At 43.6% G+C, this 18,016-nt stretch overlaps 1 protein-coding gene across 1 annotated transcript; it reads left to right on the top strand.

The window, feature by feature from the left end:
* Nucleotides 1-6,408: 6,408 nt before the first annotated feature.
* Nucleotides 6,409-7,842, top strand: LOC133900499 (two pore potassium channel b-like). Its single transcript, XM_062341658.1, has one exon. It carries the CDS (start codon nucleotides 6,560-6,562, stop codon nucleotides 7,631-7,633), a length of 1,074 nt encoding a protein of 357 aa, XP_062197642.1. The 5' UTR covers nucleotides 6,409-6,559; the 3' UTR covers nucleotides 7,634-7,842.
* The last annotated feature ends 10,174 nt before the right edge of the window (nucleotides 7,843-18,016 follow it).

Here is an 18,016-nt window from a genome sequence, read left to right as displayed (position 1 = left end):
CTTGCAAGTGAAGCTATACGGCATCCATTTCGACCAGATCTCGCTACCCTTAGTCTTTCACGTTACAAGCATTAGTGATAGATGAATAGCCTAACTTGCCAAATTCGACATGGAAAACGATATATTAGGATGCAGGACCCGGTTCTTCTCAGTCGTTGGTCTTGGTCCGTTTGGTCTGCAGATAAGTCGGTAAACACAAGTAAACCTCCTTCCTGCTTTGCTCATACTAGATTATCTATCTGTGCGTTACTACAGATGTCAAAAATTTATTAAACAAAAGTGACACACACAACCATGCAAGAAGTGCGTTGCATCGGAAGCCGAGAAAATTTGCATACGATATAGGCTAAGCACTCCTCTCCTTCTCATCTAAAACCTTAGCATAAGACTCTCATGTGAATGGCTCAAAAGATAGGATCCCCAACCAGCCATACCCCTATATTTATAGCTTAGGAAACTTAAACCCTAAGTTTTTTTAACTGTTCCTAAAATACCCTTCCCTTTAGTACACTTATACTTACCACCGAAGGTATTTTAGTTCATTTTCTCCTCCATCCATCAGAAGGTCGTGGCGCCTTTATGACTTAGCTTCGTGATGATGCCACGTAGACCTCTAGTCTTCTCATGGTTTTAAGGTCAAGCCACGAAACCCTAGCACGCTTCTCAAAGCGTGACTAGCTGCCACTTACTTCCACTTGAAGCAAGCGCTTCGATGATGACATATGTCCTCCGTCTTGTAATCTTGATCGTTGGCAAGTCTCTCCCGCTCCCGATCCCTTGGGTCACCTTGTCACTTGCACCGGTATCCTCTTCGTTTGACTTTGTCAACACACCGCATTCATCAACCTTCATCACATGCCTTGCTTAACCTCCATGTGTACCGCTAGAATCACCTTTGACTCTACCCGGCCTCCTTAATCATCCGGCACCAAGCACCCCGCTTGGCCCTGATCATCCACCGTCGACAACCAAGTTGCATCCATCACCTGCACAACATAAGACAAGAAAACATGCATCTCCAAACCCATGTTAACACATCACAAGTTAGTCCAATTCAAAATCCCTTCAAAAAGACAGTTGAGACACAAAATGTGAACACCGGATGTTCCAGTGAGTTCATCCTCTGAACACTGGAGCATCCGGTGAGTGTATCTTCATTTTGCACCAAGAAAAATTCCTCTCTAGAAAATATGCTCTGGTTGCATACTCATGCTCATCACCGGATCATCTGGTAGGTATAATTCCACGGGAACTAAGTTTTACAACCTCTTTAGAAAACTCTGTCCGGTGTGCCTCCTTGCTCATCACCGGACAATCCGGTGAGTTCAACTCTTCCAGGCTTTCCATTTTCACCCCTCTTTGGAAAATATAACCTGGTGATCACTTGAGCATACACCGGACCATCCGATGAGTACATCCCCACTGAAACTAAGTTTTGCAACATCTCTAAAAATATTGGTCCGGTGATCATCTTATGCCTACACCGGACAATCCAGCATTCACTTCAAATTTGGCGCCAAAAATCTTCTCTGCAAGAATTAGTCCGGTGCACACCTACTACACACCAAACTATCCGATGAGGTAAAAACTGTCACACACTAGATTATCCGATGAGTGCGAACTCCCTGCACCTAGCCAATCTCCAATCCTTTGCAACTTTGGTAAGACAAGATTAATATTACAGTACATACCTATGCATTTGCAATCAAACAAAAACCCAACTAAAACCACACATTATCAATTACTATCATAAACAATAAACACGATACATCTTAACTTGGTTTCTCAAATTCGTTGGACTTTGGCCGTCTCTTTTGCAATACGGAATCCCTTCATGCTATTTTGCATACCCACAACCGATTTTGTTCAAGTCGTGGATCTGAAGGTGGTCGGTGCAGGCGAGCACTCGATCGGATCTTACACTGTTCTTCCACGTCCACCCTGGCCTCAAATCCTCTCAATCCAGCAACATATCCTCCCAATCCAGCACAAATATATCGATCCAGCTCAGCCCCAAAATCAAACAAATATGGCCCCAAATCAACAACTTCGGCATCGCTCTTCTCTTCTTTATTCACCAGGATGGAAGCAACAAGCTGCGCCGGTGCTACATTTTTTCCCAGGCATCGATAGCTGCAGTGGGTGGCATCAATGTCATAAACTTCTCTCTTTATTCAACCATCGGTTTTTTGACACACTGTGGCTGATCTGATGTGGAGTACACACATTAATTGAAATAGTGTCTGAGCCACATGGTAAGTGGAGGATCCATGTTATATCTTATAATAACTATGAGTGTACACAGCTCCTATATAAGTGTAAGTGCCACATATGAACATAAAACTATTTTTTTATAACACGTCCTCTTTTTCTATATGCACAAAAGTTTATAAATGGTCTATAATATACAACAAGAGAATCCCTATAAACAGACACACAGATATAATACTTTTAACAGTCAGTTCTCGCCTTTTGCGTAAGTCTTAAACATTGGGTCTAGTTAATAAGGAAAAGAAGTCCAGATGGGAGTATGGGACTCCTCATTGGCTCCATACATTTGAGAGATGCCCTACGACCTTTCATTTGTTAATTTAGACTGTGAGAGGCTAGTGTGAGGTAGAATCGCCTTAAATCTTTTGGAGCCTGAAACTGAAGGACTTTGGACTGTGCTAGGTCTAGGCTTCCATTCAGCCCCTGCACTGATTGGAAGCACGCGCAATGCAATTGGCACATCACATTTCTGTTGACTGGTGAGGGTAGGGAGAGAACTCAAAGTAAGACCATTCTCAACGGCTTTCTTTCGGGAACGAAATTCTTGTCGTGAAGTGATTATCATTTCTTTTAGCATTTCAACAGTTTTTCTTCACGGTTTCCATCACGAAGAGATTTTCAAGGTCATTCCCTCCAGAACGAGATTTTTTCTCCTTTTCTTTCGTAATTCCTCTCAAGGAGAAGCTGTTGGAGATGAGAGAAAATAAAAGAAATATAAACGGAGAAGTGGATCAGAGAAAAACGAAATAAAAAAAATATAGTTGAGAATAGTCTAGAAAAAGAAAATCTCTGACACAGTTATCGTCTCCCACGCAAATCTCCCATACCCTTTAGGCCGCGTCTGGCGACGCCGTTGAAGGGGGATGAACAGCTACTTCAAGAGAACATGTGCAAGCTGCGCTCCGATCAATCACCTCCGTCTACGTCAGCAAGGATCACAGGTATCTTGCAAGGATCCCTCGTGCTCTTGTGGCATCGGCCAGGGAGCTCCCTGCTCCCCAGATGTGTCGTCTCTCCCTTTATTCTGATTTCATTACGCGAGTGAATCAAACAATGTCGGTATTTGGTTACATCGTTTACATTACCAGTGTTTTTTTAAGTGATTTATATAAAACTATAAGTATTATACTATTTATAACATAAAATTATAGGCATTATATCTACTAACATAAAACTACAAGTATTATATTAATAACACAAAACTACAAGTATTGTGCACTAATTTCACACAAAACCCGATTTTATTTTAATTCACCTAAAAAGTGGTCTTATATGTCTTAAAAATCCTATAACTTTTTTACGTGTTCCATAATTCATGTGCAACTCATTTAATTGAATTCACCTAAAAAAACGATGTAGAATTTAAACTAAAATTCTTCAAAAAAGGTTACTTTTATAACTCCTAACAATTGTTAGAACCTCAAATAAAATTCAAAAATATGGAAAGTTTTATTAATATTTTTCTTACATGATGAAATAATTTCTAAAATTATTTTCATCCCTAAGTTATATAATGAAAAAATGAGTTCTTTTGTAAGTATATAAATGGAGCATATAAATGGAGAATTACAAAAGAACTTATTTTTCATCATATAACCTAGGGCTGTAAATAGTTATAAATTAGTCCATCATATAAGAAAAATATTAGTGAATTTTTTCATATTTTTGGGATTTTATTTAAGGCCCTAACAATTGTTAAGAGTTATAAAAGTAGTCTTTTAGAGAATTTTAGTTTAAATTCTACACACGCTTTTTGGGTTAATCCAATTAAAATAGATTGCACATGGATTATGGAACACGTACAGAAAGTTTTAGGATTTTTTTGAGAAACATAAGACCATTTTTTTTAATCTAATTAAAATCAGGTTTTATGTGAAATTAGTGCATAATACTTGTAATTTTGTGTTACTATACATAATACTTGTAGTTTTATGTTACAAATAGCATAATACTTGTAGTTTTGTATGATTCACTCTTTTGCTTTATTATGTTTGCATTTCCATTTACATTCCCTAACCAAACACCACCTTAGTGTCCAAGTTTTTTTAAAACATAACCAGCAGGAGAGCTGCCTGTTATATTAAAAGAGTAAAAAAAAGCCCAATGGATACAATGAGCTATTTGGGCCGCCGACTACTCTCTGTGGTCGAAGATGTGTATGTTCCATTCTTTCCGGATTTACCAGGTGACTAGCATGAGAGAGATTTTAGGGATTTCCTTGATGAAGGGATACAATGAGCTAGAGAATCCAACCAGTTGAGAACTGAGAAGCTTTGGAGACATGTTTCGGGGGGATGGGTTGCTGATTTAGTTGTATGCCTAGTCTTCACCAAACTTTTTTTGGTGAAGGAGCATTCCGCAGTAAGGTGCAGACAAGTCTCATTCAAGTGCTTACAAAGGGGGCAAAGAGGGTTGCCGTGCCATCCCCTACGAGTGAGGTGATCCACCGTACAAAGCTTATTTTGTACGGCCAATCAGGTGAAGAATTTGCACTTAGGTTGCGCTCATGCCTTCTAGATCAACTTGGGGTGAGCCCTTGAACATTAGTGTGTACGCTGACCTTGTAGAGTAAGTCCCCTAGTCGAGTATTTCCATGTTATGGAGTCGGGGAGGTCTGGCTGTAAGTTTACTGCTCTAGTCATGTCCGATAGCTAAATGAATTGTGCGATGTGGTCCTATGAAGCGTGTTGAAGGGTGGCCATGATAGGAATCCATGGTCTTTGAAAAAAATCGTCTCCTAAAGGGAGTGTTGCCTAGCCCTAGAAATGGAAAAAAAATGGTTGCGCATGGTCTTTGGGCCTGAGGCATTGTGCCCAAGATGAGTGCGAGAAGGAGATTTTCTCGTTGCACCCAATGGAGCTTGAGGTTGTAGTCGCGAAGAGCAGCCAATCTGTGCTATCACATGGAATCTCTGCACCAACCCAAGCTTTCTGGGTCGTTGTCCATTCCTGTCAGAGCCATTGTTGTCTGAGCGCTCGGCCAAAAAAATCGAGGTGAAGGACACCAAGGCCACCTAGCCTCTTTGGCCTACATACTCTCCTCCAAATCACTTTGCAATTGCCACCCCTAATTGGTTTGTAGCCCATCCAAAGGAATTGCCTCCTTATCTGCAGCAAGATTGAGCTAGAGGTTTTGATGGTCGACAAGAAGTGATTGGGCTAGGAGGTCATCATGGCTTTCACAAGGGCCAGTCGGCTAGAAGGTGCCATGTTCTTTCCCTTCCAAGAATACATCTTTCCAATCACTTTATCCACCGTTGATTGCAAGTTGGATGCTTTCAGGCTGCTAGGAGTAAGCAGGAGGCCGAGGTAAGTGACTGGAAGGTTGGAGAGGACCACCGACAATTTCTAGAGGATCATAGGCAGATCTATGTCAACACATTGGATAGGAGTAACCGATATCTTGGCAAAGTTTGTCTCTAGCCCCATAGCCTTGCCAAAGGACTTACGAATGCTGGCAAGCATTGCTACTTCTTGAGCAGAAGGTGCTATGAAAACCACCGTGTCGTCGACGTACATTGGCACCTGCATCTTTTTAGTGTTGAAGCCACCGCCAAGCCGGTTAAGGAGTCCGCTTTGACTGGCCAAGGCTAGCAGCCGCTGGAGAGGGTTGATGGCCAAAGTGAATAGCATGGGAGAGATAAAGGGTCATCTTGTCTAAGTCCCTTCCCATACGTGATTGGCTCACTGGGGATCCCGTTGAGGACTATTCTCAACGTAGAGGTCACGAGAAGAATTAATATGAGGACTCTCTATCTTTGTGGGAACCCTAAATTGGAGAGAAGGTCAAGGAGGAGTCCCATTGAGAACTATTCTCGACGTAGAGGTCACAAGAAGAATTAATATGAGGTCTCTCCATCTTTGTAGGAACCTTAAATTGGAGAGAAGGTCAAGGAGTGTCCACGTTTGACTCCTCGTGGCTTTGATATCTGTATATATAATCAGCGTTGCCAAAAGTTGTGCCTTTGAACAAAAATCCATTGTGGTTTTCATTATTTCTCGAGTTCGCGTGATTGTTTTGATCTAGCTAGAAGCCAACAATGCTGGACTGTGACAGGTAGTAGAACAGGTCGAGCCGTGGAGAGGTTCCCCGAGCAACCACATTCCTACATGTCCACCTCGCAATTGCAACACCTCACGCTCTTCTGTGGCTGAGAGAGTGAGAGATAATGAGAGAGGTTATACGTTGCTGCTGAAACTCTCAAATTTCAGGTAAATTCTTCATCTCATCTCCTCTGCTCGCCCCCCCCCCCCCCCACACTCTTTCCAGCAGTGAATTCCAGAAGCAAATGGTGGAGAATGGCGTCAAGCAACCCCTATTACACGACCAGGGTCATCAAAAGAAGCCTCCGCCGGGAGGGGCGAGGAGGTTCCGGCGCTGCAGGACGGCGCCTTTGTCCGACGCCGTGCAAGAATCCCCTCCCCACAGCCAGAATATAAGGCATCAAGGCGCGAGCGCCGCCTCTCCATTCGTGCCGCCGAAAGAGCTGCTGACCTGCGCGCGACCCAGCTTCCAGCTCGTCGGCATCCTCATGCTCGCCTACCTGCTCGCCGGGACCACCGCTTTCTACCTCGCTATGGACAACATTTCAGGTGACCACACAACGAGCCGCGCGCTGGACGCGCTCTACTTCTGCGTGGTCACCATGACGACCGTCGGCTACGGCGACCTAGTCCCGGACAGCGACGCCGCCAAGCTCCTCGCGTGCGCTTTCGCCTTCGCCGGCGTGGCCCTCGTCGGCGCCTTCCTCAGCAAAGCTGCGGACTACATCGTCGAGAAGCAGGAAGCGCTACTCTACCGCGCGATCCACCTCCACCACGCTGACGACCGCGAGGCGCGGCGTGACATGGAGGCGAACAAGGTCCGGTACAAGCTCTACACCTCCGCCGCGCTCGTGGCCGCACTCCTTGCGTCTGGGACGGCGTTCCTGGTAATGGCAGAAGGGATGCGCCCCGTGGACGCCTTCTACTGCGTGTGCGCCACGGTGACGACGCTTGGGTACGGCGATCGTAGCTTCTCGTCGTCGGGCGGGCGTGCGTTCGCGGCGGTGTGGATCACGGTGAGCACGGTGGTGGTGGCGCTCTTCTTCCTGTACGCGGCGGAACTGGGCGCGGAGAGGCGGCAGAGAGCACTGGCACGGTGGGTGCTCACCCGGCCGACTACCAGCATGGACCTCGAGGCGGCGGACCTCGACGGCGACCATAGGGTCATCGCTACAGAATTCGTACTGTACAAACTCAAGGAGCTGGGGAAGATCAACCAAGAGGACATTGCCGAGTTCCTGGATCAGTTTGACAAACTCGACCCCAACCACACTGGCTCCCTTTCGGCGCACGACCTGGCCGTCGCGCAACCCGGTTAGCCAGACATGTAGAGGGATGCACATCAGCATGTTTGCTGAGGTTGAAACTCTTATAGGGTTATATCGGTTTTCGTAATGATGAGAGTTAATAAAATTTTATTTTACAAAAATCAGCACAGCTACTGAATGCTTTAGGCTGATTTTCTGATGGGCTGTCACACTCATAGCCCAGTTATCTTGTAGTTAGTCCTGGGCCAAAGAGGGCATCAGATGTTCTGACTTATTCGGCCCCAATTTTGGCATAAAATGGCGCTGTTAATTATGTTTGTGTCTGGCCAGTCTTCAGGGGGCTGCTAATTAGGGCGAGCACGAGCAGCCCCCTCGTGCACGCTCCGACAACCCTTTCAAGCTAAGTTCTAGAGCAAAACGACAACCCAAATCATCCCCTTGTTAACCTTTTCAGCAAGCGACGCCAAACCCCTTCCCCTTTTAACAGACTGAGACAAGAAAATTCTTAGAAAAATTCACAAAAAAGTATTGCTAAAAAGATAGCCTCAAAACTTCGGAAAAAATTGAGATCGGAAGAAAGAGAGGAGATAGAAAAAACAAATTCTATCACATCAGATTACCCGATTCCTTCGCCAGTGGTGGTGACACAAATTCACAAGAAAAAATTGAGCTAAAAATTTCACCCAAGCTTCTTACTAGAAGTTTCAATCAAAGCTTTCTTCCAAAAAAAGTCTGCCAGGAAAATTGTGCTAAAACTTTCACCTCGACAAAATGGGTAAACGAAAATTAAGGCAATACACAACAGGGACAGCGGTGATGCGGTAGCCGGCTGCTACTTGGCGGCGATGTTCTTGGCCTCCACACCCCATCCCTCCGCCGGCGACCGGTCTTATGTGAGAGAGACAAGGAGAGATAAAGCAGGAGGGAGGGAGGTTGACAGAGCACAGGGATGCATTTGGCGATCACCAACTTTCGACGGTGGCGCCCTCACCGACTTCCAATGCAGATCCAGAAGGGGGAGCGAGGAGATTGAACCATGGTGAGAGGGCTTGGAGCGATACACAGAGAGAGGGCGAGAACGCGTGATAAGATCATGGTCAATTTCTCTTTACTGTTTAAATTCTCGTCGTGAAGAGATTTTCGTTCCCTTCAACGCTCCAACGGTTTATTTTCACGGTTCCCGTCACAAAGAGATTCTCAAGATTATTCCTTTCATAATGGGATTTTCTTTACTTTCCTTTCGTGATTCCTCTCGAATGGAAGCTGTTGGAGATGAGAGAAAATAAAGAGAATGAGAACGAGAAAGAGAATCGAAAAGAGAACGAAATAAATGGAATATTGTTGGAGATGGTCTAAAGAGTGCGAAGCAGTTATCATGCAGGGAATTAAAAAATTGTGGGGCCCACGACTTGCGTTGTGTGATTCAAGTGGCGCGCGACTGAACCATAAGTTTTGTCATCTAGGTATTGCCAAATGGAAAAGTGACGGTGATGGAGGAGTTACTCATTTCCATGTTTTCACGGTCGGTCCATCTCCTCTCTTTGCCAGAGTGGAGTGGTGGATTACCTGTCATTTTTAGGAGTAATTTTAGATTTATTTAGATTCTTCTATGTTTTTCTAGATTAAATTGTTCTAGTTTACCCATAATCGGTTTTATCTGACCAACTTGCTTGGACGACAAATAACGACACCTATATATATGCTAAAGAGCGATTCCTTGCCAAGCTGGCTATAAATAAATCCCTCTGATATACCCTTCCATGATCATCATCAATAATGTTGTTGTTGCAATATCTGGGGTATTTTGAGAGAAAGATAAAGAAGTCCATCACGTTCATCACCTCAACGCTTTCACTGTAACAAGTTATTATTCTCAGATTTTCAGTGTACAAGTTATGTACACATTTACATGCTTGTGTTATTCACTACTGTAGAAACAGATATAGTGTCAGTTTATAATCAGTATTACTGTCGGTTATTGAACTAACATTTCATAACTGATAGTGATAGTTGGTTCAAAAAATTAGTTTTACGGGCAAAAAAACCAATAATTTTTTTTGCACCCGACCCCACACACGCGGTCGCAAGTCACAAGTCACATAGTTTTTCGTGTGAAATACATATGTGTGCAGTTCATGGAAGTTGAATCCGCAACATCTCACCTCATGCGAAGCCTCCTTACTATCTCATCTATCACTTACTGCTGATAGCAATGAGATATTTTTTTTTCTTTTGACTCTTGTTGTCCAAAACTTGTGTTAATTATTTGGGCATCTAAATGACTTTAAATGAAAATTCTAACACATACAAAATTGTGAATATCATCGAGAGCTTTAATTTTTGTATTAACATTTTTTCCATTCGACTTCGTATCAAGATTTTAGAAATTTCCGAATATCTTAGTAGAAACATGCAAACAAACACTTGTTTTCCCCCGCTTCAATATGAACCAACTTAAACATTAAACATATTATTATTCCACCATGTAATTACTACTATTAGAGATGTTCATTTATTTAACTTATATTGTTGTATCATTTTATATTCTTGGAGGGGGAACTAAGTTAACCCACATGGAAGTCAAAGAAGAGCTTGGATGAGTGCATTTCATATATACATAACATGTTAATCATTATTTAGTGCTTAAGCATTACATATATTATCATTATATTGTGTTCTTACTAGTTTGATCCTTTTTCATTTTTAGTGTTAGGTGCGCCCATGAGTAGGGTTGAAAAATGCGTCGGTTACCGCTTGAAATGCATTGTAACCGACCCTCTCGATTCGGCTCGGTTTTGTAATGTGACTAGTAACCGAATTTGAATTCAAAAAATTCAAATTAATTTTGAAAAAACTCAAAAAATTCATAAACAAATTCCATAAAAAACTAGAGGTAATTCTAAGAGTACCTGTGCAAATAATTTTTAAAAACATGTTGTTTGCATCACCAAATAGGTGATCAAAGTGGGGTGGTCGGTTAAACGGGCTGAGAAGCTGTAAAGAGCGAAACAGGTCGAATGCACAGTAAAATTGGCCCATTTCGGCACAGCTGGAAGGGATAAGGTTCCTCGGCATTCTGGTCAGCTCTGTGCACAGAGAAATTTCCCCACGCTTCTCTCCACAGCCAAAATAGCACCTTCATCGCCCGGCCAGCCAAATCCGCGACACTCCGACGACCGAGCGGCGATTCTCGAGTGGATAGGTGCGGTAACCGACCGCATCGCAGTGGTTACCGTCCGACTTCAAAGAGCAGCGCGGGCTCCCTGGCGTAGAGCGATTATCGATGAATCATGTTCGGTAATTGAGCTTTCCCTGTGATTTCTCGTGTTATTCGATCGTTAATCGTGGTGAGGTGGGCGGTAGGTAATTGTGCGATCGATTCTGACGATGTAGTGCTTGATGCGCTCGGTTATTGACCATTTAGTAGTGATTTTTTTGTGTAATATGTTTGGTAATCGGTATTAGTAGGGCAGCAGTTCGTTGTGTGGTTGATTAGGAAGATTTAGTGGTTGATTCGCTCGGTTATCGATCCTATTGCATTGTTTACCTTATACAGGCAAATGTTGTTAATATTCGTTCAAGTTAATCAACCATTTCCTAGTTATTTTTCATGTAATATGTTCGGTAATCATTATTAGTAGCGGGGCAATTCATTGTGTGCTTGATTAGGGCGATTTAGTGGTTGATTCGCTTGGTTATCGACCCTATTGTGTCGGTTACCTTGTACTGGCAAATGTTGTTAATATTCGTTGAAGTTAATTGTTTCTTGAGATATTTATGCATGACTAGCAACATGACAACACATATTTATTAATTTAACATGCATGGACATAATTATTAGTAGGTTAACCATTGAGTTTTCTTCTTCCAACCGAGACAATATAAACTAATCGATGGCGGATAGAGATGTGGTGTGGCAGCACGGGGACAATTTGGCCACTGGGTTTAGGTGCAATTACTGCAATAAGAAAAAGAAAGGCGGTGGTGCCACAAGGTTGAAAGAAGATTTGGCAGGGCGCGAATCGAATGTTATACATTGTGATAGGGTACCTCCAGATGTGCGTGATTATTTCAGAGCTAGATAGGGCAAGAGACAAGAGGAAGGAAAAGGCTGAGGAGAGGTTTCGGAGGCAAGAGTCAGCAAGAGTTCAGGTAGATTTGACAAGCGATAATGTGGACATGGAAGAGGAACATGTGCAGCGTGTCATGTCTCAGTCGAGGGACAAGGAAAAGTTCAAGAGAAGGGCAGGTGAGGTCAGGTTCTCAGAAGGGAATATCCTACTAATGTGTGGTAGCCTTGTGTGGCTCATACGATAAATTTAATGTTGAAATCAGTTGGTGAATTTAGAGAACATGACATGGTCATTCAAAGTGCAAGGTCCATATCGCGATGGTTGTATAATCATTCAAAGCTACATGAAATGATGAAGGCCGCGATTGGTGCAGAGTTGGTGAGGTCGAATGCCACAAGATTTAGCATAAACTATCTGTTTCTTGATAGCTTTCTACGTCGAAAGGATATGTTCATGCAATAGATGGCATCTAGTGAGCTCCAGCAGTCTCGCTACATTAGTTATGATATTGGGAGATTTGCATATAGTTTCCTATCCAGCTTACCATGGTGGGACAATCTTAAAATGGTTGTCGATTCCATTCAGCCATTGTATGCATTCCTCCGATTTGCTGATCAAGACAAGGTGCCAACATTGAGTGTGGTGCTCCTGAGATACACCGTTGTCAAGCAGGAGTACGATTCATTGTATTACAATGATAGGGATTCTTTTGAAAAGTACATGGTAATTATCGATCGAAAAATGCATGATCTAGTGAAAAGGACCTACATGGATGCCAATGATACACTTCTACCACTTGCAGTCTTATTGTACTAATGCTTATGGTTCTATGCTTATGGTACTAATGCTTCGATCATCAACTTGCAGCGGCAGCCCTGAACCCCCGCACGCACTACGTGTATGGCACGAGTCCAAACTTGTTTAAAGATCTCCGGGCGGCATTCGAGAGGATGACCGATGTTAGTACTGCTGTAGAAGCACTTATTGAGGTTGAAACATATTGGACAAAGTCTCTGTCGTTCGCAGGTCTGCTCGCTTTACTGATGGCTTGTGATGGCAGGACTCAACCTAGTACGAATTGCATTGACATATCTAACCATTGCATCACTTTATCTACTTTTCCAACCCTTATATCACTTTATCTACTTGTAGCGCAATGGTGGTCTATGTTTGGTTCGTCTACACCTACACTAACAATGCTTGCCAAGCGCCTACTGTCTCAGTGCGCTTCATCTAGTGGGTGTGAGAGGAACTGTAGTACATTTGCATTTATCCACACCAAAGTTCGCAACCGCTTAAGCTACAAGAAGCTCCATAAGTTGGTATATGTCAACTACAACCTGAGAATACAGAACAATTTGGATACATGCATCAGGTCGATTATTGATGATGATCCATTTCAGCGGCTTATGGAGCTCACATTGAACGAGGAAAACAATTCGCTCTGGGACTGGATGGAGACCGGTAGATCAAATACTGCCCCCTGAGCTTGATGAGGAGGACACAGACAGTGACATACCCTGGCCAACTCACCTGGTGACAGACACAGCAAACCCACAAGATTTACAGCAATGGGCTGCTAAAGTGGTAGGTGACACACACAGGAAAGAGAAATAAGCAAATGGCATATACAAGAAGAGCAAGAAGATTAAGGGTAAGGGCAAAAGACAAGTGCAAAGTGATGAGAGTATGGATAGTAACCCAAAGAGCCCAACTTACCAAGAATCGAATGATAGCAGCTCAAAGACAGATAGCGATGACGATGATAGTCAGAGCGGCGATGTTCCTCCATGCCTATCCTTTGCCGTTGCTCTCGTGCAATTCACTGGTGAGAGTCAGTTTTCACATGCCACATAGGAACAGGACCGCGGTGCCTCATCCTCACAAAGGCATATCATACAGGGTGGCCACGATAGACCACAAGATAGTGGGAGCTATTCCAACAATTATGGTATGGAGAGTAGTTCTAGATCGTATCCGTACTACTATCCTGTCCCCGATGCTCAGTCAGAGCCTCCTATTCAGTGGGTCTATGAGTGGCAAGAACCTGAGTTTTATGCCATATTGCAAGGACAATGGTCAACCACTTCTGTATGGACGGGGAAAACTTGAGCAGAGTTTAAGGCAGAGTTGATATCTATACGACAGATAATGCTCATGTCCACCGAGGAGTACAATACAGGTGAATTTAATCGCTCCCCAGCTGGTGGTTCTAAAAGTGATGAAAATTTGCCTTTTGCAACTACTTTATTTCCATACCATAGTATTATACTAATTTTTTTTCATCTCGTAGGTTGCACGTGGAGTAGATACTATGCAAACTATATTTTAAGCATCGACTATCACTTTGCGTTTTTAGCTTTAGTACAGACAATTCGACATATATTTATTAATTTGAGGTGCTACATATATAATGTATGCATATATTCGATGAAATAATTATATATTCATGCTCGTATTGCTATCAGTATCTATTTGTTGTCTTAGAAACTTCCAAAATATAGCAAAGGTCACACCAAATTTTTTTTGATGTTATAAAGCATAGCAAATCTCATGCCACATTTGTTACTATTTTTTTCCTGACTTTTTGTTTTTTTATTTTTCTACAAAATCATTGATTATGAGTTTATCCGGTCGGTTACCGCTACAAATCGCTCGGTTATCGATCAAATTCGCTTGGTAAATTAGTATTCGGTTATCACATAAACCGCTCGGTTTATTGCTCAAACCGCTAGGTAACCGGTCCGATTCGACTGGTTACTGAGTGATGATTCTGACAAATTTTTGATCAAATTTCAAATTTAGCAATTGAATTTTGTCTGAATTTCAGTCGAATTTCGAGCGGTTATCGCGATAACCGTGAATTTTCGGTTACCAGTTGGGCTCAGTAACCGAACCTCAAACGGTAAGTGAAACCTTGCCCATGAGTGAACTGTGATAAAAGAAAGTCGAGCACCATAAGTTAAGGATGGCAAATTGGTTGTAAAGACGATTTGGGTAGCTTGATGACTTTAAATAAAAAAGTTATCAACTACAAAGTTATAGATCTCGTCGAGAGCTATAAATTTCATATAAATTATCTCTATCTAACTTCATAGGAAAAAGTATACATTTTCAAAGGCGAGCTGCAAAATTAGAACCGACAATAATCCATTATCAATGTTGGTTGATGTCATGAACCAACAGTGATAATGGTATTTTTATTTCCAATTTGTTATTTGATATAAACCGACTCTGATGCTTGATTATCATTGTCAGTTCCTTTCGAATGGTTTATCATTATTGGTTCTTGATATGAACTACATGATACTTTATCGTTGTCGATTTTCAACTAACCGAGAATAATCCGACATCTATTATTTTTTCTATGGTAGCAATCTCAACAGAGTTGATTCCTAAGTCTCCTCTACCTCCCTTACCCCACCATCGTTAAAAAAAAAAACAGAATTAAAACGCCGAACCAAAAACTAGGCTAAAACCGCTCGCACCCGTTCTCCTCACCACTGTGCTCACTCTGAGCAAATCACGGATCCACCTCCCACCGTAGAATCGTTCACTCTCACCTTCCGAATAGTTGGCGCCCAACCGCTCCTCGGCTCCTTCCTCGTTCACCAGTCACCACTGCTCCAAATCCTCGTGCCCACTTGATGGCTACCTCGCATGGTGGTGGTGCACGCGGTACACGGCGCAGATCGAGGAGTGGATGGAGCTGCAGCGAGAATCAGGTGCGCATCTATGAGCTTGGATCGTTGTCGCCGTTCCTGCTCGTGTTCATCGGCCAAATCATGGCAGTGGACCACTGGTAGAACCAGCACGGCCTCGCCAGCCGGATTGCAGCGGCGCCGCTGTCAGCTTGCTGCACTGGAGCGGCAAGGGCCAAGGGGAAGCCATGAGACTGTTTCGACTCGGAGCAGTCGTGCCCCCTCGACTCTGTGTCTGGGACAAGCAAGACCTGCTCAGACCAGTCGACTGCATCGAGAGATCATGAAGACGGTGTTTCGATCTAGCGCTCATTTTTTTTTAATTGGTTTAGAAGCATGCCTCTGTTCTTTTTGTTGATTAATTAGATGTTAATAGCTCATCAGAATGTCTATGTTAGCTGTACATATTGATTAGTGGAATAACATAGATAGATTAGTGCGCCGATCCTTTGTGGACTACCTGAGCTCTCCTCAGATCCACTTCCGCATTTGCCTGATCTACTTGGTTCGCTGATGATTGGTTTGAGTTTTGCATCCGTGTTGTTGTACATCATATTTATTGCCGGAAAACAACCTGGACATGAAGTGAGAGTTCACGGAGTAGAAAATGAAGAAGGTATTTATTATCCTTGCCTGATTGGCGTAGCACTAATCTCTTGGATCAGTTGGCTAGGTTTGGAGTATTGCGTCTCACCGCCACTCTTCCGCCTCCACCACCACTTTCTGCCTCGCCGCCACCACAAGTATGTTTAGTAGTGTTGGGATCGTGATCGCAACACAGTGAATAATACTTGTAACCATAAGTATAATAACGGTTCTTCTTTTTTATGACATCAGATAAGTGGTGGTATTTATAGACGTATCTCAACCATTTCTATCATCATTACATTTGTACCTCTTACCCATTAGAATATTCCTTTTATCACTAAAGAATATCTAAGAATATTCTTGAGGTACGACAGTCATTTCCCACCTATGATGTCCTATGCAACTTAATCCCTACACGTGTCCTGAAGGGGCCCTCATCGAGTCCTCTGTTAGGGCTGCTAGCAGTCTCCCTCCAGCTATCTTCTGGTCGGGTTCTGGTTGACCTGCTGGCTCCTTCCCAGATGAGCTTTCGCTTTACTGCCAAAGGTCCTTGCGCGGCCTCCCTTCGGCCTCAGGGCTTCATCGTACCCTTTGTCCTCCGGGCCTCGTCACATCCCTTCGTCCTTCAGTCCTCGTCTCCGGGCTTCATCCCTTAGGCTTTAATGTACCTTCTCGAGCCTAACTCCTGTAGATCATAAGGCAAAACATCTCTGACTTGATACTAGCCTACTTTGCCTTTGGAATTGATTGCTATGGCCAAAGCCAACGAATAGGGGCCCACACAGTACCATTCCCCTAACTGTGGCCCCTTAGTGGTTTTGGTCCTAACTTTGGGTTCTGAAGGCGAGAATCTTTAGATAGTTGGGTGGTACCCTTCTCTCAGTCCCCCCTTTTGGCTGGCCGAAGTTAACTCCCAAAATCGACAAAGTTAATTTAAGTTTAAGGAGAAGATATATATATTTATATATATTGAACAAGGGTACACCCTTCTGCTATCATGCGGTGAAATCGAAATACATCCTTTGCATGATAATACTAGCGATTAGGTTACCAACTGAAAGTGCCAACATATCTCCTTCGTGCGACCTATACAAAGTAGCTATACGTGATATATGTCATAGACTATCACCCTTCGCCTCACAAAGCATCCAACTTCAGGTTTGGTATGAACCAAGTCCCTGGTGCCCACTGAGACACTGCGGGAATTGTCTTAAGGATAGCTAGGACATTCGCTTCAATGTCCCACTGCCACACATAGTACTGGTGACCACCGTGGTGGTCGAGCTAGCCGATGAAGTAGATGTAGTCCTTGTAAAGTTCCACGAGGTCTTTGTCTTCTAGGAGCACATACCATGTATCATCCCAACTCTGCAGGATAACCTTGCCATGAAGCTTCGAGTTTCCATGCCAACCCACCCGCGTCCCAAACCTCCAGCGACCATCATCAAGTATGTTGTGGTCTGCGAAGCTACGTGGTGCTCGAGGGGGGGGGGGAGCGAGACCCATCGGGTATTCTCTAGCGGGGGCGCCCATAGCTCGTCACTCCGGAGTAGGAGGACATGGCCCCCAATGTGAATGATGCACGCCTCTTTTCCCTTATCGGGCCATATCTTTGCCCAGAAATCCTCTGTTGGCTCGAAGAACCAGACACCGGTGCTACCGACTTGCCACCATGATGCCTCTTCGAAGCGCTCACCCGTCTTGTGGTAGCGGTTGCGATATGAATAGATAATAATGAATGTTCTTTGCTCGGACCTTGCCTTCGGGTGCACAAAGAAGCCCTTCGGGTTCATGTTCTGAGCCCACTCCGGTGGATAGGGTAGTTCGAAGGTTTCTCCCGTTAGTGGGTTTGTGACTACCGTGAAGTTGTCTCGGTAGTCAAGTAAGATGAGGTAACTTCCTTTAAAAACTACCACCCTCTGTGTCACTCCGGTAGACAGGGTAGCTCGAAGGTTTCTCCCGTTAGTGGGTTTGTGACTACCGTGAAGTCATCTCGGTAGTCGTGTATGATGAGGTAACTTCCTTTAAAAACTACCACCCTCCATGTACGTCCTGCAAATGCCACACATGCT

This window comes from Phragmites australis, chromosome 19 (genome assembly GCF_958298935.1).
Source record: "Phragmites australis chromosome 19, lpPhrAust1.1, whole genome shotgun sequence".
Lineage (NCBI taxonomy): Eukaryota > Viridiplantae > Streptophyta > Magnoliopsida > Poales > Poaceae > Phragmites > Phragmites australis.
Note: the sequence above shows the minus strand (reverse complement) of the source record. Positions and strands in the feature narration are given on the sequence as shown.

Bases quoted from the DNA above. Each gene is read 5' to 3' on its own strand.
- LOC133900499 (XM_062341658.1), top strand. From the start codon at position 6,560: ATGGTGGAGAATGGCGTCAAGCAACCCCTATTACACGACCAGGGTCAT.